Below are 22128 nucleotides of genomic sequence, written 5' to 3'. Positions count from 1 at the left end.
TGGATTTAGCTATGTGAATTCCATTAACAGGGATGGGAATTTGCACAGATGAATCACAAGCATATTTGTGTAGACTCCTATATTTAATATATTCTGTTTACTGGACACATCTGTTAAGTGAATATAGTACTCATGGAAAATGGCAGATGACTTCCCCAAAGACTGAAGTCCTATATTTATGCAGAGAACAGATTCAGCATAGGCAGCAGCAGTGCAAATTTTTACTTGAATCTTTGAAACAAGGACCATCTATGGTCAACAATTCTGCTTCTCTGGCATAATAGAACAGTCCACTGCATTTGTCTACCTGGTCTGCTCAGGGCACAGAGCTTTCTTGGGGACCAGTCAAAGAGTCAGGAGTGAACTCTCACAGGATCTAACAACTGCCTCAAACCACAGCACTCTCCATTCCAAATGCCAGATACATTTCTTTGACTTGACCTTCAATAATAATAGCGCATAGCACAGCAGAGAGAAAATAAATAGAAAAAAATAACACGAGGTCAATTTTCTCCTTGAGGAAAAAAACAGAACGACGCATGACAAGTTACATCTCTTAATGCGCTTCTGGAAAGCACTCATGCTGCAGCAATGAATACTATATAAATACTCAAATAGAATAGAATATTTTTGCCTTTAGTTTCTCCTCAACACTGACCTAGAGGAACAATAGTTTAATCTCCTTGCCTATTTTAGTCCTTGGCCGCTGTGCTTAGATTGACAAGTCTACTAATAAATGTCAACTGTGATAGTGTTTTCTGATGTTGGTACCTGTCCAGTTGGGGCTTGACTGAAACAACCAATTCATCTTACTCGAGTCACAGCATAGCAGTTGAATAGTAAAACAATCACAAATGGAGATGTTTGAACCTCAGTGATTTTTATTCAGAGAGCTTTGTGCAAACTTATTTTTGTTGAGGACTTTTAGATTTGTTACCTTTCAGCTGCATTGAATGTCCTACTGAGAGATGGTAAATAGGAGCACATTATACCTGTCCTATGCCACTCAGTATTTTATGTAAATATAACATTTCTTCTTTTCTTAATCTCCTTTCTAAACTAAACTCCTGCGATAAGGAGCCCTTTGCTGCTGTAAACCTGCTGACACAGGAAGCATGTTGTTTCACTATTAAGGTTATTTCCTCACTATGATTTCTTATAGCACTTACCAAGGCAGATGTTGCAGAAATACTATGTCTAGTGGCTTGATATGCACTGAACTAGTTGTGGTTAAATGTATAGACAGTTGGTAGGCTATAGTACTTATGTTCCTTATGTAAGTGCACGAATAACCTTGTTGAGATGCAACCTATATTGCTGTGTTTCTCCTGATGAAAGATTCGAGGGTTTTTTTTCCCTTGGCCATTTCTCATATCCCTGCTGAAGCTGTGAAGATAAAATGTATCCTACTTTTATACTTCCTTACCCTTGAAATCTGTCATAGCCACCAGTCGCTCTGAAAACTTCATCAAGTCCATATTAGAGACAATCTTGGGTCATTGGGACTATAGCCCAGGACCAACAAACTATATGAAGCCCTTGACTCCTGTAGTATCTAATATATTTTACTGTTGTGCATCTCTGATGTCACAGTGTCACAAAATAATACTGCTTTTGTGCATGCAGGCAGCCTGGAATGCAGTAATACTGTGTAAACTTGATGTTTTCCTTGCAGTAAGAATCCCTAGGTCTCTGTAGCCCCAGGCCTCATGTTCTTTTAATCCAGTTCTGATCAAAGCAAATCTTCATTTGTCAGAGGGGCCGCTATGACTGTCATCACTCAAGGCAGTCTCCACCCATAAGTAAAGTGTGCTGCTCTTACAGAGCATCTAGCACAGCGACAAACAGGAACAAGGAACCTAACCAAGGTTTCCTGCATTCAGTGCAGTCAAGTTGTCCCATATTGTTGATCTATTTCAAGTAAAATAATATCTTGTGAATACCATGCACAAGCCCCACTTGTTCTCACCTGCCTTTGTGCATGGGCACACACTCACACACCTGTTGCAGAGACCCGGTCTACAGTTTCAATATTATTTGTCAAAAGCTATAATTGTTTTAACTCACTTCCAATTTCTTTCATTCATTAGTTCTTTCTTTACTTTACTTTTTTTCTTCCAGAGGATAAAGTGTGGTCAACTGTGTATCATGATCTGCAGATGCAAACTTCAGTGGTAGGCAATGGCCCGGAAAAGTACTCTGTATTACAGCTCAATTACAGTGCCACCATGGATCAGATCTCTGCCATCACCAGTAGTGCTGAATACTGTGAGCAGTACATCTCCTATTCCTGCAAGATGTCAAGGCTGCTGAACACCCCAGGTAGGCTGAGAGTGAAATGTCACTTAATTACCATCTCTGCTGGAGTTCCACATTAGCTGAACAATTCAACAGGTGCGATTTTGAGGTAACCTGTTCAGCAGTTAACTCATTTAATTCTTCTTGTGGCTGCTCATGAAAGGTCACAGAAAGGTAGATAAATATATCAGTGTAATTCTTGTCCTGGGAGATTTAGCCAATGGGTTGCTTGTTACTTAAATCCGTTTTTATCATGAGAGAAATTTCTGTCGATTCTGTGTTTCTGAAAAGGGAAGCGAGTCGTTGAGCAAGCTGGCTTTGATTGAAGGATTGCTCAATAAGTAATGAGTAAATTACTTGAGGCCTTATCCTGCAGCCATGACTGAGGCATAACCTCCTACTGAAATCAGTGAGACCTTTACACAAATAAGGGCTGCGAGATCTGGCCCATTGATTTCTTCAATTAACCTCGGTTTTAGATCAAGTTGGAATATCGTGTGCCACCTGCCACTTTGCAAATAGTGGGGAAAGGAGCTGTACAATAAGATGGCTGTGCCAAGAAAGCCATATGTCTTTATTATTATGAATGCCTGTCAGTAGGTTATGTCTTCGCTCTATAACTTTCTACCACACTGGTGTATAACATTAGATTTTAACAAGCGCTATCTAACTTATCCCTGATGCAAGCAAAAATATTAGTTGTTCCAGCAAGTTTTTTACTGTTTCAGTAAAATGGCATAGAAAGAAAGTACATTTTAGAAAGCCCCCAACTTGTCATTTCAAAGACATAATGGGTACTGTAATTGTTTTTGATAACATTTGATTTTAAGTATCCATTTACTGGCACTTAACTAAGACTGGATTATAAATGGAAGCACATAATGTATCTGCATGATGGTGACATTAATTCATTACGATAGGTGCAATTAAAACGGGTATCAAACAAAACTAATGGCTGGACATTTAAAATGTTATCCTTTATTTTAAGTGCCTGAGACTCATGAATTCATTTTGGTATATTTTCTTATGGTGCTGCTGATAAGTAATTCATTTGGCAGGCGTGTGGATTTCCATAAGTATTATGTTGTAATTTAGTGTTAGTGAATTGATTCTGCACTGCTCATTTTTCTCTTCCCTCTTCCCGGCCGTTTTTGAACTATTTCTAATGTATGATTTGTCTCTGTTATTATTCTGTTTAATTTAGCATAGCGAGGAGAATTTGCAAAGAAGTAAATATGCTGGGTCATCTTGTGCTTTTAATGTAAAGGGCCCTGCATCATTTCTGCAGGATTGTCGCAACTGGCCAGATTGTGGCCACATTCTGCCCTGAGACTCATGCACAGTGCTCACACGTGTGTCAGAAGAGGGTTGTATGCATGCACCCCTGGGCTGGTTTTAGCACTTGGATGTAAGACTTGCTTGTGGGCATGAATTAATGATAAAAGTTCGTAAAAACCTTCTGATGTTCATGGTTTACGACGAGTGAATCATTGACTTTGCCTTTTTTGTGAGCCTATAAGGCCAACACCACAAGATTAAATTTTGCCTTCCAATATGCATGCATAAATCCAACTGAAATCAGTGCATTTTCTTACACAGCATTTTGCCCTTGGTTTCAGATAAAGAAAAACTATGGCATGCTTTATAGGAACTGAAAAAACCCAGTTAGGAATATTAAATTGCAGGTCAGTTTACTGTATTTAGTCTCATTGCAGCATTGTACTCGCAAACCATACAGTTTGAATCTTTCAGAAAGACCTGTTGGTGTGTTGTGCAGCGCTGGGCCAGCTCCACGTACCAGCGAACCAAGCAGGTGCCTGGGGCAGCAAATGTAAAGGGGCAGCAATACGCCCTTGGCGGCAGTGGGAGTTTGTGCTCGGCGGCCGCTCGGCGGCAATTTGGCGGTGGGGACATGACTCTTCTTCGGTCGCTGGCAGCACCATCACTCTGCCTCTGTGTTCGGCGGCAAGTAGCCGGCCCTGGTGCATGTTTTCAAGTCTGGCATATAACACAGTAGATCCCCAAATAGCATGGGGGATATGGATTTTATTTGGTTAATCAGGAGTTCTGTTGATGGAGACAGCAGGAGCCATTAGGTAGCATGGTGGCCTCTGCCAGAGCCAGGGGTTCATCATCATCATCTTCCTCCTTGCAGTCTTGGCTAGGAGTCACTGGTCTACCCTGCTGACCTGACATTGGGGCGGCAGAGGGATCCCTGCACTGCCTCAGGATCGCTGCCACGCTGTCTCTGAAGGTGTAAGGTGCAGTGAGGAGGCTGCAGCTCTGGAGGGGTAGAGCAAAGACCCCTGGGCAAGGCTCTGCTCTGCCCCCCCCCCCCCCCAGGGTCCCCACCAGGGCCACAGCCTTCCCTGCACCTTGCGCTTGAAGATCATGTGTCACTGGCCTTGCAGCTTGGCAGGAAGCCATCCTCAGCTCCCTTGTCATGGCCCTGCTCGCTCGCTGCAGTGACAGCGAGGATGCAGAGGCTCCCTGTGCTGCCACAGGAGCTATTCAGCGCCACAGTGGTCTTCCCCACGGCCAGGGACTTGTCTTCCTCCACTTCTCAGTCCTGGCAGGGGGTTTCCACTCCACTGTGTCTCATGCTGGGAGAAAGGAAGGGTTTTGTATAGTGTGGAGCTTTGGATAAATGGGAGTATGCTATATAGTATTTCATTTCATATGTCCGAGAGCTCTGTGTGTGTGTGGAGAGAGAGAGAGAAGACAAAAGCAGATAAGCTAAACACAGGCATTAACAAAGAATTCTATTGCACTGTTTGTATAATACCAGTAATAGTTTGTACACACGGTATAGCAGTGATTTATCTGTAAACAGGGGAGATGCCAATATTTTTTCTTCTCCTCTAAACTATTTGTTCTTTGGCTGTGCTCAAAGACTTGCCAAGGAACTCATGTTTTCCTTCTTCCTTTTCTTTATTTTTTGGAGCATTACCTTATCATTTGCTACATGTAACATGACATTACATTCATCTCTGACCACAGCTCAGAAAACGTGTGTGGCTTCCTCCATCAAGGGATTTTACATATAATCACTGCAGTATGGTTCCCAGAAAAAGAAAAAAAAAAAAAACAACCTCCAGTTGTGTATTTCTTGCATGTAACCTGTCCCTGCTAATGTAAATGTCAAAGTTCCCATTGACTTGACTGGAGCCAGAAATTTTCCCATGGTCTTGATCAGACACTTGTCCAAGACAGTGAATTTTTCCCTTAATACACTTCACAAATATTAGTGTCCAATGAAATCAAATTAAGTCTCCCAGTCCTATTGTAAAGCATCATTAGGTAAGGTAGAAAACCCAGTGCAGCATCTCAGGTTTAACTAAACCTGCCTTTCACCTTCAGGATGATGCAAAGTGAGTGAAAAGTGGGTATAAAATGCCGTCACCAGTACATGTGAATTCTGACTGGGTAGTGTTTTGCACATTTTTTGCTCATACTCTGCACAGGCGTAAAAGGATACGCAAGCTGCATGGCAGTCGAGAATCAGGCCTTTATTTGCCATTCAGGATTACAAAAACACTAGGCGACGTTATATATAACAGAAGAAAACACCCATAAATATGGATCAGGTACTATACAAGATAGCATTAGTTATAAATATTGTGCATGAAGCTGCTTATGTGCTTGCAGTGTTGGAGTCGTGTTGGTCTGAGGAAATTGCAGACAGGTGGGTGAGAACATCTTTTATTGAATCAACTTCTGTTGGTGAAAGCTCGAAAGCTTGTTTCTTTCACCAACAGAAGTTGGTCAATAACAGATGTTACCTCACCCACTTTTGTGTCTCTACTAGGCTTCTTATACATAGTTCTAATCTGTCTGAAATGTGAGGTGCAAACCACTGCGATATCTAGGTACCAGTTTTTAAAGAGCTAGGCAAAATACATTAATATATTGTATTGAATGTATAGCTGTCCTAATGTATTATTGCAATTAATACAAAAAAGTGAATTCTTGCAGTGGCATCTGCAGCAAAATGCAGTTTTGGCAAGATCCTTCTCTGCAGGAAATGTTATTTCCCTCTCAGGATTTCATTAGTTCCTCTTAGTCTGAGGGGACAAGTGACAGCAGTTTGAAAACACATTATCTACACATGCTCTGCATTATTAATTCCCTCCTCATGCCTCTGATATTGAATCTGAACACTCATGCTGCCTATTGTGCTCTCAAAGCACTCTCTTTGTAAAGTACTTTGAGATCTGTGGACAGAAAGTGGTATATAAGCATTAGGTATTATTATCATTATTATTATTATTATTATTATTCTACTGTGGACCAATACACAAGTCAGCTGAGTGAGGCCAGCTCAGTCTTCTTTTCAGATCAGAACTGCTCTTTGTTTTCTTTATTCTATTTTTATGTGCTCTACTCTCTTTCTAATGCCATTTCATCTCAGCAAACAGACTAAATTATATCCCCATAAGAGATTCATTTCAACAGGCAGTCCTAGCTATGGGGATTGTGCATGATCCCACAGGGCACAACCCTGTAGCCTTCCGCTTGGTGTGAGAGAGATGCTGTGACAACAGGACTGTGGATGTTCCAGTGACTGGCAATGGTACATTAATCATAAAAGATTTCTCAAAATCCTCCAGCAGGGGCCCAGCAGAACAGGGCTCCAGCGGATAAAACTAGTAAAATAGAAAATAAAGACTGTGTCTGGAAGTGTGATACTATTTGTTGCCTGTTTTTCTCATAATTATTTTGGCACCTGTGCCTAAAGGCCTATTTCAGTGCCTCAATGAAAAATAATCAAAAACATTTGATCAAAATAACTGGGCAACTTGCCTGAATGAGTCGAAAAATAGACAAGATGCTACTATCTGACCCCAATATGTAATAAATAAATGTATAGATGTACTACACATTTAGAGAGGGCCAGATACCACGAGGGTGTAAATGCTGGTTCTCAGAGCTAGTGTCCAACAGTCTGTGTGATGTGAAGAAGGATAATCTTGTGGTTAAGGCACTGAACGGGACTCAAGAGATTTAGGTTCAATTCCTGCCTGCTACAGATTCCTTCAGTGACTTTAAGGCAAGTCACTTCAGTGTGTGTTTCAGTTAAAATGGGGATAATAATACTTCCTTATTTCTGTCTTGCCTATTGAAATGGTGAACTCTTTGGAGAAAGGACTGTCTTTTAGTATGTGTATATAAAATGTCTAGCACAAAGGGGCATTGACCTTGCTAATGCTGTAATACAAGTACTTATTACTGTCAACATCTAAATAAAGTGATAAATCCGTACAATCTTAATTCCATCTTAATAATGTTTGTTTAGAACAAAACCAACAAAAGAGATGGTTTTTATTGCATAGATCAGCAGTTCTCAAAGTTTAGCAACCCAAGGATCCCCATTTTGATTTAAAATTTTTCGCAGACCCCCAAACCCCCTACTCAGCTCCAGGCCCCGCCCTACCTCTTCCTGCCCCTGCTCCACCTCTGCCCCTCCTCTTCCCTACCTCTTTATGCCCACTCCCCAAAGCACACACTGTTTCCACTCCTCCCCCTCCCTCCCAGTGCCTCCTGCATGCCGCTAAACAGCTGTTCTCCAGCGAGCAGGAGGTGCTGGGAGGGAGGGAGGCGGAGAAGTTGATCAACAGCATCCGGGGACCCCAGTTTGAGAGAGACTGGCATAGATCTTTGAAATGTACATTTCTGGTATGTCCCTTTCTCTCTCTCCCCCCCCCCCCCGAGTTCCTGGTGCCTACACAGTTTCTTTCAGTTGGTGGGGTCGTGAGTGAAAGAGAGAGAGGGAAGTTTTCCCATTTCCAGGTAGTCAGCTGAAGAAGGTTGAAGTGGCATGCTCTTTCCAGTCCCATCAGTCAAGGATGGGGAGAGCAAGAGCTGGATTCCTTGTCTGAGAATGAAAATTCCAGCAATTTCAGTTTCTTGCAAAGAAAGCGATTTACAGTACAATAATATACAGCTATCCTAGTAGACTATAGTACAATGATACAGCTATATCACTTCATCCATCATTGTCACCAGGCTATAACACACACTGTAAATTGATCAGGTACTATGGAGAACATTTTAGGAGTCATGTATGTCTATATATGAAGCAGAGAGGGGAGTGTACACTGGTTCTGTTATTCTTTAATCCGCAGAGGAGAATTGGCTGAAAGGAGGAAGGCTGCAGCGTTCTGAATGAATGTGTGTCTTTTATTTTACGGAGCTGTAGAAACCAGAAGCACACAAGCAAAGCACGAGAGCTGAAAGCACAGAAGCCGTAAACAGAATCAGATCAGGTGCCAGTTTCATTCACGTTGCCTGCGCAGGCAGAATGTGGTGATTGCAGGCATAAGAAAAGCGTAAAGCATAGTTACTGCTGCACTAGAATAGTGATTTTCGTGCCTCGGTGAAAAGAGGCATTATACAGTGGCTCCAAGAATTCAACAAAACCTATTTTTACATAATTTTAACAGCTGAAGAGGATGATTTTGTAATTATAAGCATAAAATTATTGTAATACAGATATTGAACAGGACTTATGGGTAGATTAGTTCAATAAAAATTGAACACAACTTATTATCTGGTATAATTATTAGATATGGGTCCAAACTCAGACTCTAGATCTAAACACCCCTAATCTGTGGGTGTTTGCAGATCTGGAATGCTAGATGCACACCCATCTTCTTCCTAGGGTGAACCAAAAGAGGAGAATTTCCATTGCCATGGATTTAGAAAAGAGAATTGATCCCAGTCTTGCCCGGGCCTCAGCTTCAATTCACTGTTGCTGTTTTCTGGGAAGGGTGCCCACAGGTCTCCACCCTTACTTGATTCAGGGGGCTGCTGGATGATCCCTTCTTCCTCACTATCACCTTTTTGGCAAAATGGCCAGCCCGGTTTTCATCCACTCCATTGCAACGGGTTTTCCAGTGGGTGGTAGCTAGGCTAATACTTTCTCACACATATTCACACCCACTGTAAATGGAAGCCAATGTTTACATTTTCAAGAAAAACTTTTTGGTATTAAAAAAATTACCTCCTCTTAGCCATTGGGCTGTAGTTTTGAAGTGTCTAGGATAGTAACCTATAAACCCCCAAGTAAAAGGTTTCTAATGGAAAAACAAAAAGGTGGTTTGGCTCTTCTACTTAGGTTCAGCTTTGATCTAGAAGTCATTCTGGATGTTAAATTATAATATTCCCCATCCATCCAGAGATCCTTTTACTATGCTTTTTCCTAATCCTCTCAAACAACTCTGAGTTTCCCGGTAGCTCCCATGATCGTCATGTTAGTTGTCCTGGATTTATCTGAATCCCACTTTGCTCTTCTATGCCTTGCATAATGACAGTTTTCAGAGTAGCAGCCGTGTTAGTCTGTAGTCGCAAAAAGAAAGGAGGACTTGTGGCACCTTAGAGACTAACAAATTTATTTGAGCATAAGCTTTCATGAGCTACAGCATCCGATGAAGTGAAAGCTTATGCTCAGATAAATTTGTTAGTCTCTACGGTGCCAAAAGTCCTCCTTTTCTTTTTGCTCTTCTAGTTGCTTCTCTCATGAAATTTCTTTAACCCTACTGGTCTTTGCTAAATTCCCCAGTTCGCTGTCTCTTCCTCTTGCTTCCTGAGTTCAATCAGATATCTCCAAATGGATAATGCCAGATTTTACCTTGATGTTTCTCAGAAACAATAATAATGTTAGCTATAACATTGTGCATGTCACAACTCTTAAATGGAAAGCAGAACAACAGTCTTAAGACTAAGTGACTCTTATCATTCCTCCTTAAGAAAGAATGATGAATTAGACTTTTATTATTATAATTGTAACAGCACATTCCCAAATGTATGTGGGACTACAGTTACTTCTCATTATTCATTCCCTCCAGAAGTACTCTCTTCCTATTACGTGCAAGAGCCATTATCCACCTTTCTAGGGGGGAAAAGTGAGGCAGTCATTATCCTGTTACTTCTAAAGGCTGATTTTTAAAACCATACATAGAATCATAGAATAACAGAGTTGGAAGGGACCTCTGGAGGCCATCTAGTCCAACCCCCTGCCCAGAGCAGGACCAATCCCAACTAAATCATCCCAGCCAGGGCTTTGTCAAGCCTGACCTTAAAAACTTCTAAGGAAGGGGATTCCACCACCTCCCTAGGTAACGCATTCCAGTGTTTCACCACCCTCCTAGTGAAAAAGTTTTTCCTAATATCCAACCTAAACCTCCCCCACTGCAACTTGAGACCATTACTCCTTGTCCTGTCATCTGCTATCACTGAGAATAGTCTAGATCCATCCTCTTTGGATCCACCTTTCAGATAGTTAAAAGCAGCTATCAAATCCCCCCTCATTCTTCTCTTCCGTAGACTAAACAATCCCAGTTCCCTCAGCCTCTACTCATAACTCATATGTTCCAGTCTCCTAATCATTTTTGTTGCCCTTCGCTGAACTCTCTCCAATTTTTCCACATCCTTCTTGTAGTGTGGAGCCTAAACTGGACACAGTACTCCAGATGAGGCCTCACTAATGTCGAATAGAGGGGAACGATCACATCCCTTGATCTGCTGGCATGACTTTCCCTTGGTGAATCCATGCTGACTGTTCCTGATCACTTTCCTCTCGTGTAAGTGCTTCAGAATTGATTCCTTGAGGACATGCTCCATGATTTTTCCGGAGACTGAGGTGAGGCTGACCGGCCTGTAGTTCCTAGGATCATCCTTCTTCCCTTTTTTAAAGATGGGCACTACATTAGCCTTTTTCCAGTCTTCTGGGACTTCCCCCGATCGCCATGAGTTTTCAAAGATAATGGCCAATGGCTCTGCAATCACATCCTCCAATTCCTTTAGCTCTCTCGGATGCAACGCATCCGGCCCCATGGACTTGTGTACGTCCAGTTTTTCTAAATAATCCCGAACCACTACTTCCTTCACAGAGGGCTGGCCACCTCCTCCCCATGCTGTGCTGCCCAGTGCAGTAGTCTGGGAGCTGACCTTGTTCATGAAGACAGAGGCAAAAAAAGCATTGAGTACATTAGCTTTTTCCACATCCTCTGTCACTAGGTTGCCTCCCTCATTTAGTAAGGGGCCCACACTTTCCTTGGCTTTCTTCTTATTGCCAACATACCTGAAGAAACCCTTCTTGTTACTTTTAACATCCCTCGCTAGCTGCAACTCCAGGTGTGATTTAGCCTTCCTGATTCCATTCCTACATGCCCGAGCAATATTTTTATACTCATCCCTGGTCATTTGTTCAATCTTCCACTTCCTGTAGCTCCAGCTACAGTTTTTTGTGTTTAAGATCAGAAAGGATTTCAGTGTTAAGCCAAGCTGGCCGCCTGCCATATTTACTATTCTTTCTACACATCGGTATGGTTTGTCCCTGTAACCTCAGTAAGGATTCTTTAAAATACAGCCAGCCCTCCTGGACTCCTTTCCCCCTCATGTTATTCTCCCAGGGGATCTTGCCCATCAGTTCCCTGAGGGAGTCAAAGTCTGCTTTTATGAAGTCTAGGATCCATATTCTGCTGCTTACCTTTCTTCCTTGTGTCAGGATCCTGAACTCGACCATCTCATGGTCACTGCCTCTCAGGTTCCCATCCACTTTTGCTTCCCCTACTAATTCTTCCCAGTTTGTGAGCAGCAGGTCAAGAAGAGCTCCGCCCCTAATTGGCTCCTCCAGCACTTGCACCAGGAAATTGTCCCCTACAGTTTCCAGAAACTTCCTGGATAGTCTGTGCACCACTGTATTGCTCTCCCAGCAGATATCAGGATGATTGAAGTCGCCCATGAGAACCAGGGCATGCGATCTAGTAGCTTCTGTGACTTGCTGGGAGAAAGCCTCGTCCACCTCATCCCCCTGGTCCGGTGGTCTATAGCGGACTCCCACCACAACATCACCCTTGTTGCTCAGGCTTCTAAACTTAATCCAGAGACTCTCAGGTTTTTCTGCAGTTTCATACTTGAGCTCTGAGCAGTCATACTGCTCCCTTACATACAGTGCAACTCCCCCACCTTTTCTGGCCTCCCTGTCCTTCCTGAACAGTTTATACCCATCCATGACAGTACTCCAGTCATGCGAGTTATCCCACCAAGTCTCCGTTATTCCAATCACATCATAATTCCCTGACTTTGCCAGGACCTCCAGTTCTCCCTACTTGTTTCCCAGGCTTTGTGCATTTGTATATAGGCACTTGAGATAACCCGCTGATCGGCCCTTGTTCTCACTATGAGGCAGGAGCCCTCCCCTCTCACACGCTCCTGCTCGTGCTTCCTCCCGGTATCCCGCTTCCCCACTTACCTCAGGGCTTTGGTCTCCTTCCCCCGGTGAACCTAGTTTAAAGCCCTTCTCACTAGGTTAGCCAGCCTGCTCGCGAAGATGCTCTTCCCTCTCTTCGTTACATGTTTTATTGCATTCCTAAAGAAGTGCCCACTTTCATTACTTCTAGTAGAATCCTGAGCTTTCTGGTGAGCAGGTCAGATTCTGCTTAGTTTATGAAATCTCAGAGGTGTACAGCTCCAGAAAGTATGGCTGCATGTATATTAAAAACAATTTCTTTCATTTACAGTAAATTTCCTTTTCCTTTTCATGAACATAATGAAAAGTCCAAATATGTTCATTTCATTTCTAATATACATATTTGCACAAGTCTACTTAGGATTAGCTTAATCACGTTATTAAAAGAAGGTAGTGTGGTTCAGTGAATAGAGCATCAATCAGGAGACCAGGGTTCTAGTCACATCTACTACTGACTGTCTTTGACCTTAACTTTATTGTGCCTAAGTTTTCTGATCTATAAAAATGAGAAAAATGCTTACCTGCCATTGCATAACATTTTGAGATATATGGATGAACAGGGCTGTATCATACAGCTGGTTGAAATTTTTTGTACAAAAAAAAAATTTAGTTGAAAATGAGTCTTAAACAACACATTTGCAAAAAAAAAGTAATTATTGATATTTTTCATTACACTTTTATTAATATCTTCGTCAAAGTGTATTAAAATATGTAAGAAAACAGTTTTCAGTAAACTAAACATTTTAGAGATAGAGAAGGTAGGTGAGGAAATATCTTTTATTGGGCCATCTTTTGTTGGTGAGAGAGACAGTTGGTCCAATAAAAGATATTACCTCACCTGACTTGTCTCTAATATTTGGGACTGACATGGCTACAACTATGCTTCATAAACATTTTATAGTAATTTTTGATATTTTATTATATTTTTCAAATGTTATGAAATATTGGAAAATTGGTCCATGTAAACTCTGAAATGGAAAACAAACTTCACTTTTTTTCTTCAAATTGTTTTTTCTTTCTTTTTAGACCAGCTCTGTTATATGAGTGGTCAGTTTTAGTCATCTATATTAATATGGCCTTTTTAAAATTTAATAGAATTCTTTTCAGAGGTAAGCTCTCTGCAAAAGGAACTATGAGGTTGTGTAATTACAAAATTCCCCTTCTGCTCTTCTTTCTGTCCTGCTCCATGTATGTCCTTACCATGACTGAGATTATGCTGTTTCATTTTCTTGAGGGTCAGTATCCTCTCCTGGTTCACCACAGGGCACAGAGTTAGGTTATCCTAAATGCTACTCCTGGCTCTGCCTGCTGACTTCCTGTTGGGAAAATCAGTTAATCCTGGTCTCATCTTGCCCTCTGTAACAACATTAATATTCTATTTTCTGCACATTAATGTTGTGAGACTGTTTTAGTTAATGGTTATGCACCACTTTTCAAATATATAAAGCATTTTGTAAGTGAACATAAGAACTGCCATACTGGGAAAGACCAGTGGTCCATCTAGCCCAGTATCCTGTCTTCCAACAATGGATCATGCCAGATGCTTCAGAGGGAATGAACAGAACAGAGCAATTTTTCAAGTAGGCCATCCCCTGTTGACCTGTCCCAGCATCTGTCAGAGATATAAGGATACTTGGAGCATGGCATTGCATCCCTGACCACCTTGCTTAATAGCCATTGTTAGACCTAGCCTCCATTAACTTGTCTAATTCCTTTTTAAACTCAGTTATATTTTTGGCCTTCACAACAGCCCCTGCAATGAATTCCACAGGTTGATTGTGCATTATATGAAGAAGCCCTTCCTTTTTCTTTGTTTTAAACCTGCTGATTATTAATTTCATTGGATGACCCCTGGTTCTTGTGTTACGTGAAGGGATAAATAGTACTACTTATTCATTTTCTTCACACCATTCATGATTTTATAGACCTCCATCATACCCCTCTTATCTTTATCTTTTCTAAGATAAACAGTTCCTTTCTTTTTAATCTCTCCTCATGTGGAAGTTGATCCATACCCCTAATCATTTGTCCCTTCTCTGTACTTTTTCCATTTCTAATATATATTTTTTGAGATGGGATGACCAGAACTGAACAGAATATTCACTGTGTGGGCACACCATGGATTTATACAGCGGCATTATGATATTTTCTGACTTCTTATCTATCCCTTTCCTAATGGTTCCTATCGTTCTGTTAGTTTTTTTACTGCCACTGCACGTTTAGCAGATGTTTTCAGAGAACTATCCATGAAGACTCCAAGAATTCTTTCGTGAGTGGTAACAGCTAATTTAGACCCCATCATTTTGTATATATAGTTGGGATTATGTTTTCCAATGTGCATTACTTTCATTTATCAACATTGAATTTAATCTGCCATTTTGTTGCCAAATCACCCAGTTTTGTGAGATCCCTTTGTGACTCTTCACAGTCTGCTTTGGACATAACTATCTTGAGTAATTTTGTGTCGAGTGCAAACTTTGCCAACTCTCTATTTACTCCTCTTTTCAGATCATTTATTAATATGTTGAACAGCACTGGTCCCATTACAGATCCTTAGGGGACCCTCCCCTCCCATTTCCCTCTTTCCATGGTAAAAACTGACCATTTACTCCTAAACTTTGTTTCCTATCTTTCAACCAGTTACTGATCCATGAAAGGACCTTCCCTGTTATCCCATGACAGCTTACTTTGCATAAGAGCCTTTGGTGAGGGACTTCGTCAAAGGCTTTCTGAAAGTCCAAGTACAGTATGTTCATCGGATCACCCTTGTCCACATGTTTGTTGACACTCTCAAAGAGTTCTAATAGATTGGTGAGGCAAAAGCTGTGTAGACTCTTCTCCAACATTTTGTGTTCATCTATATGTCTGATAATTCTCCTCTTTACTGTAATTTCAACCAATTTGCCTGGTATTGAGGTTCGGCTCATTGGCCTGTAATTTCCAGGATTGCCTCTAGAGCCTTTTTTTAAAAATTGGCGTCACATTAACTATCTTCCAGTCATCTCGAACAGAAGCTGATTTAAGTGATAGTTTACATACCACTGTCAATAGTTCTGCAGTTTCATATTTGAGTTACTTGGTGACTTATTACTGTTTAATTTATAATTTTTTCCCCAAAACCTCCTCTCCTGACACATCAGTCTGGAACAGTTCCTCAGACTGCAGTGTCCTCAGATGCTATGTTTTATTATTCTTACTTCATCAGAGTTCCTCCTTCTACTGTGTTGTAGAAATTTATAGCCTGTTGTTCCATCAAAATACTTTCTGAGGCATTGATTGTTCTGCAAAATGTATTTAAAGATGAAGGTGAATGCAGTTTGATTGCCAAGATGAGTACAAAGACATTTCACCCTAGGAACATCTTTTTCTATGTGCTTCTGCTGGCATGTCTTGTCATATTTACTTCTCTTCCAGTAGACAATTACTCTATTTAAATGTTTTTTCATTGTCTCTCAAAGTGAGTGCCTGGGGTAAGACGTTCTTCTTTTCCTATCTCTATTAGTAATTGCATATGTTTTTTTTTCCTTTTTCCTTTTAGTATCTAATTATTTTCTTACAGCTCCCTTCAAATGTCAAAGTCATGTCATATCATGCCCTGTGGTTCTTGCAAACAGAAGGAGAGGCAGTGTGTGTGTGTGTGCGTAGCCTGATCTATAGATTATGAATAAAAATTCCCAATTATCGCTTCGAGGGTTGACAGGTTCTTGTCCAAGATCAGGCCCAGTATTATTAAAATTATTATATAGTTGGGAACCCCGATGTGCACAGGTGCAACACTCACACTATAGGAACTCTTCTATGTTTACAAATAAATAATTTATTAATACATTTAGCAAAGTCACACACTCTCTAACTCAGTAAGGTAGATAGAGAGAATACAGAAAGTACATCTGAATATCCATCCCTTGCAGAACAACCTGAAATGTTAGCCATTATCTTCCTCATCACCTTCACCTTCCTCATCCTCATCAGTGGCCATCATTCTGGCCCCTCCCAAAGGCTACATCTCTCTCTCCTACTGCCCTGGGATGCCACTTTTATAATATGTTACGCTGACATTACCATGTCTACCATATGTATTTCCCTCCCCTTACCAATGTTAAGGTGTCCTCCTTCTATAGGTTACTGTATTTACGATTTCACCCCATTATCATATATGTCAATTCATTGCCATGGGATTTTTTGCGGTCGGATGTTCCATCCAAAACCTTCCAGAAGCTGGTGTCAGTTCGTGTTCTGTGGTTGGTTGATGTCATTACGGACAAAATTCCCCCCTACACTCTACTTCCAGTTCCCCAAAACTTATGAGTTACCTAAGGATATCTATTCCAAAGCTCGTAGGCCTCATGCTAACTGCTGAAGCCAATGTCTTACAGGTTACAAGCCTGTAGGTTCCTTGCATTACTGCTGAATATAATAAAGCAGAATATAATGTGAAGCGGTGAATATAACAGAGGTAAGCTGGCCCACTGAGCTACAGGCCCCCTCTTTATAGGGTGAGTGTTAATGAACCCTATCATATTTTGCCATGTGGTTCTTGCAAACAGAAGAAGAGGCAAAGTATTTATGTGTGTGTTGTGTGTGTAAAAACAGAAACCGGCTCTGAAGGCTATCAAAGTATAACATTGCCCATGGGAAAAAGTAATTTGTGCTGAAGACAAAGGGCAGTATATGCAAAACCATTTTTAATTGAGGACAGTCAGTTACTGCCATTGCCAGTGGAAACAATCACTATTTGTTTTATTATTTCCTTGTAGTTTTATGCACTAACATCTTTATAGGCATAATATCTTCTGTACCTCTAGATTTCTAGACCGAGAACCATATGCTGGGCTTCTTACACATATAAGGAGTTCAACATTTATTTGAGGGGAGCCGCCCATCCAGCATGATTTCTCTTTCAGTTTTTAGGATCAGGCATTTTGGTTGGCTCCTTCTCTGGTATGGAAAATTCTTTCACCACGTTGGTTCACAGGCAGAAAAATGTTTCTATAATCCCCATAGCCAAAAATTCTTTTATTGGCTTTTTGAAAATAACGTTGGATTTTTTGAGACGTGCCATGTACAAGGTCACACTAGCCACTTGACTATGACAAAACAGACAAACGTGACTACTTCCTGCTGTACACATTCAGTTTCCTTTGTAACCCCGGCACAGTTCAGCTTCAGGGCATACCTGTGGGATACCTTAATTGTTTCAGAGGGTCCCGGTAGCAAGCGGAAAGCTTGTGATCACTATCCATTGCTAATGGATTAAAAAGTGGTAAAAGAAATCATATTGCGTAGACCTAGGAGAATAGAAAGTTCAATGATTGTGCTTTCTGGAAGAATCTGCAGATGAGCAAACATAACATTTTAAAGTGTACAGGGACATGGGTCCAAACCCAGCCATTTATTTTACAGGTTTACTAGTGAGGCTAGAGAGCATAGAAAGCCATCATCATAACTCAGTAACAAAGCAGGATGGCAAAATTGCATTCCAATTTTCAAGAGAGTTAGAAGGTGGGGACCAGCTACCATCTCAGCCACTGAACTATGACTCCATAGTAGCATAATCATTAGGTTAAGGGATATGACCCAACCCACAGCCAATGAACACACATACTGCTATTTGCAACCCTCCGGAGCAGCATGGTCCTATAGGGCTAGCCTAGGTCATGGTGTTTTATAGAAGGAGTAGGATTGTTCTGGTAATCAAACTGAAGCCAACACTATCATGCCACCAACCAGAGTCCAGCGAGTAAAGACAAGATAGTACTTATAATTTATGTGGCCACTGTTCATTGCAGCAACAACTCCTCCTAAGTTGTTGTTCATAGAATCAGAAATGTAGAGTTAGAAGGGACCTTGAGACATTATCAAGGACAGCTCCCTGCACTAAGGCAGGACCAAGTAAAATGTAGACCATCCCTGACTGGTGTTTGTCCAACCTGTTCTTAAAAAACTCTGATGATGAGGTTTCCACAACCTCCATTGGAAGCTTATTCCAGAGCTTAAGTACCCGTATAATTAGAAAGATTTTCCTGAAGATTTTCTCCCTTGATTGAGATTAAGCCCATTACTATTTGCCTTCCCTCAGTAGACATGGAGAACAACTTATTACAGTCCCCTTTATAACAGCCCTTAACATATTTGAAGATTGGTGTCAGGTACCCTTTCAGTCTTCTTTTCTCAAAACTAAATATGCTTTTTTTCATAGGTCAGGTTTTCTAAAGCTTTTATCCTTTTTGTTGCTCTTCTTCAGACTCTCTCCAATTTGTCCATATCTTTCCTAAAGTGTGGTGCCCATAATTGGACACAGTACTCCAGCTGAGGCTTCATCAGTGCCAAGTAGAGCAGGACAATTACCTCCCATGTCTTGCATATGACACCCGTATTACTACATCCTAGAATGATATTAGCCTTTTTTTGCAATGACAAACTCATATTCCATTTGTGATCTACTATAACCGCCAGATCCTTTCCACCTAGTCAGTTATTCCCCATTTTGTAGTTGTGTATTTGAGTTTTCCTTCCTAAGCAAGTGTACTACTTGCCACTTAAATTTACTGAATTTCATCTTGTTGATTTCACACCAATTCTCTAATTTGTCAAGGTTGTTTTGTACTCTAATCCTGTCCTCCAAAGTGCTGGCAATCCCTCCCAGCCTGGTCTCATTTGCAATTTTTATAAGCATACTTTCCACTCCATTATCTAAGTCATTAATGGAAATATTGAATAGTACCAGACATAGGGCTAAGCTCTGTGGCATCCCACTAGAAATCCTACTAGTTTCAAATGATTGATAACTACTCTTTGAGGTCCTAAATGATATTGGTGTCATAGATCAGAATCAACTCCTTTGACCCTTAGGGTGTGTCTACACACCCATCAGGAGATGCAGACACACCCAATCTAGCTCTTTTCTAGATCAAAGCTAGCTTGTGTAGTTGTGGAAGTGGAAGTGAAAGACGCTTGACTGTGTACCTAGTTTTAGGTACCCAGGGTCCTGGACAGGTGAAGTTAGCCTGTGAAGCTGCCCATGCTGCCGTGACTTCCCTGCTATTGTTACTTGAGCTAGCAGTGCACATGCTGCCATCACACCTCTTGATTGCAGTGTAGACCTTTATGGCACAGACCCTATTTTCATACATGTCTGAAAAGCATCATGCACAGTGATTGCACTGTCTGGAAAAGATACTAAATGAATAACGGTTGGGAAAAAATCTGAAATGGCAGCCAACAAGAAGGGTTTAACTACAGAAAATGATAATAAATCTATAATAATACTTCGCATCTCTATAGCAACTCTCGTCCAGATTTCTCAAAATGTTTTATTTAAATTAATGGGTTAGTCCTTAAACATCGCTGTGAGGTAGGGATGAATGATTATTTCACTATAAGGGCTTGCCTACATCTGTTATAGTTTTTGAATATAGTTTTGAACAGTTGAGACAATTGCTGATCACAACCTAGCAGTCAGTTCAAATCAACTCTAATTGTGTTCAGCATTGTGCCACCTAACTGTGATTAAATCCTGTTCCCAGCAGGGATATATCCCATTTAGCAGACAGTGTTGAGACATTTTTTTCTGGTCTGTGTTGACCCTTCATTTGGAGTCAGTATCATATTATTTATTGTTAAAAATCATGTTCAAGCATGACAGGATGATGTGTGATGTAGGCAAGTCTTTATAAATGGAGAAACTAAAGCACAAAGAAATTAAATAACTTGTTCAGATTTACAAAAGAAAGTCAATGCAGGAGGCAAAAATGGGTCCTGGTTTTATCACCTCTGTTCTTTAGCCCCAAGACCTCCTTCCAGCATAACATACACTTAATTTATTAATGAGATTGGTTAACTGAATTCATTGAAAAGAACAATAGATAACAATTTCACATGGGCAGCTAGCAGCCCACACTCAGTGTCTTGTATTATTTGAAATCATATGGGATCTTTTAGTCACATGGAGCAAAAAGAGTCAATTGAGCTTCCCAACACTCTGGAGCACTCAGCATATATAGCACGTTTGATGGATCTGGGAAAATACTGCAAAAAGTTGACTTTTTTCAAATAAGTTAATAATAATAATGAGCAAACATTGGTAAAAAGTATCAAACCTGCCTGCTTTGTTAGGCCCCTAAATCCATATGTAGGTACTTAAATAATATGGCCTGATTTTCAGTGGTGCTGAATTCAATGGGTTATACAGATACTTAGGAGATTACATATGTATTTAAAACTCAGGCCCAGGGCTGAAAGTTTTGGTCATTAATATTAATTACTATAATTATAAAATGGCCTGGGGCATTGTCATTATTGCAGTGAGAAGTCAAAGGTATCCCCAAACCAGAAACCATCTCCCACTCTCAGCTAATTGATTGGAAATCCTGTGTTACAAGGTTCTATACCTGCATTCCATGAAGTACTACCAACTACTCAACTTTGTATTTTATAGTTAGTACTAAGGTTTCTAATAATAGTGCTGTCAGTCTGAGTCTTTGCTGAAAGTTTATACCCCAGCAAAGAAAAATAATAATGTTCTTCTGTCTCTCTCATATTCAGTAATCATCCTGCTAAATGATTTTTCATCAACAGTTCACTGCCCAATCATGCTTTAAAAATAATTTGTCAGTCAAGTCCACTTTTTCTTTCTTCTTTCCTTCCATGCAACCAACCTCCTTATCCTTATTCTGTTAATGGGAGTTGTGACTGAGTAAGAATGGCAGGATTTTACCCACACTCTTTCTCATGGCTAAGAAATAACAAAGTAGTCTTTCTTTCTGAATTTTGAATAGAGAAGTTGAGAATAATCAGAAAAAAAAACCCTAAAAATAACTGTTCTGTTCCGCTGAAGGAGCTGAGCTGAAATTTCTTAGATTTCCTAATAATGCAGCACAGGTGGTGGTAACCTGGGGCTTGCTGAGGGCACAGCAAGCTTGGGCTGCTGCCTATTGTAATCAGGCTGATTGTCAATGACATTTCACTGAAGTACAGTACTTTTTTGTTGTTGTTATTCATAATGCCTTTTCTTTCTTGGGGAAGATAATGACATCTTCAAGTTGTCATTTTCCAGCCTCATGAGGCTTTGTCCTGCTCACCCCTCCCAAATCTCCATCCTTCTAAGACACATTTTGGTTTGTAAAATAAAATGGCTTCTTTTGTATTGAGGTGGAGAATTTTTGTAAGTTACAGTCACATTGCACTAGACTGTTTTCATGGTTTGGGGTAATTCTGGGAAGAAAGGGGAGAGTAAAGCCCCTGCAGTTCCCATCATGGGTGCAGAAGATGACTTTGCATTGTGGCTGGAGAGGGAGAGGGGACTAGGTAGGTGGGGGAATAGGTGGAACCATACCTGGGAATGGGGTGAATGTACCTCTCTTTGCAAAGAGATAAAGTAAAATCCTCCCTCCAGTCCACAGCACAGTAGAGGACTATGGGCAGCATTGTAACTCACAGGGGTAGGTCTGAGGCACAGTGCCTCCAGTAGTGGAGCCTCAATGCTGTGCCTGAGGGCACAATCCAGATCACAGGAATTAGGGTAGAAGTACTTAGTGAAAAACAAGAGACAGATGAGTTATAGTCTCTCTGGGCTAAAC

The 22128-nt window shown here is 40.8% G+C and overlaps 1 protein-coding gene across 4 annotated transcripts in view; it reads left to right on the top strand.

Annotated features, from left to right (window-relative positions):
* The window catches only part of CNTNAP2 (contactin associated protein 2), a 1645619-nt gene that overhangs the window by 1173228 nt on the left and 450263 nt on the right, over positions 1-22128 (top strand). For all 4 annotated transcript variants that reach the window (XM_075125590.1, XM_075125593.1, XM_075125592.1 and 1 more), the window contains one exon: positions 2122-2322. In XM_075125590.1, the coding sequence (XP_074981691.1) occupies positions 2122-2322 (201 nt within the window). The remainder of the gene's footprint in view (positions 1-2121; positions 2323-22128) is intronic.

This window comes from Caretta caretta, chromosome 2 (genome assembly GCF_965140235.1).
Source record: "Caretta caretta isolate rCarCar2 chromosome 2, rCarCar1.hap1, whole genome shotgun sequence".
Taxonomy (NCBI): domain Eukaryota; kingdom Metazoa; phylum Chordata; order Testudines; family Cheloniidae; genus Caretta; species Caretta caretta.
This window is presented reverse-complemented; position numbering and strand designations above follow the sequence as displayed.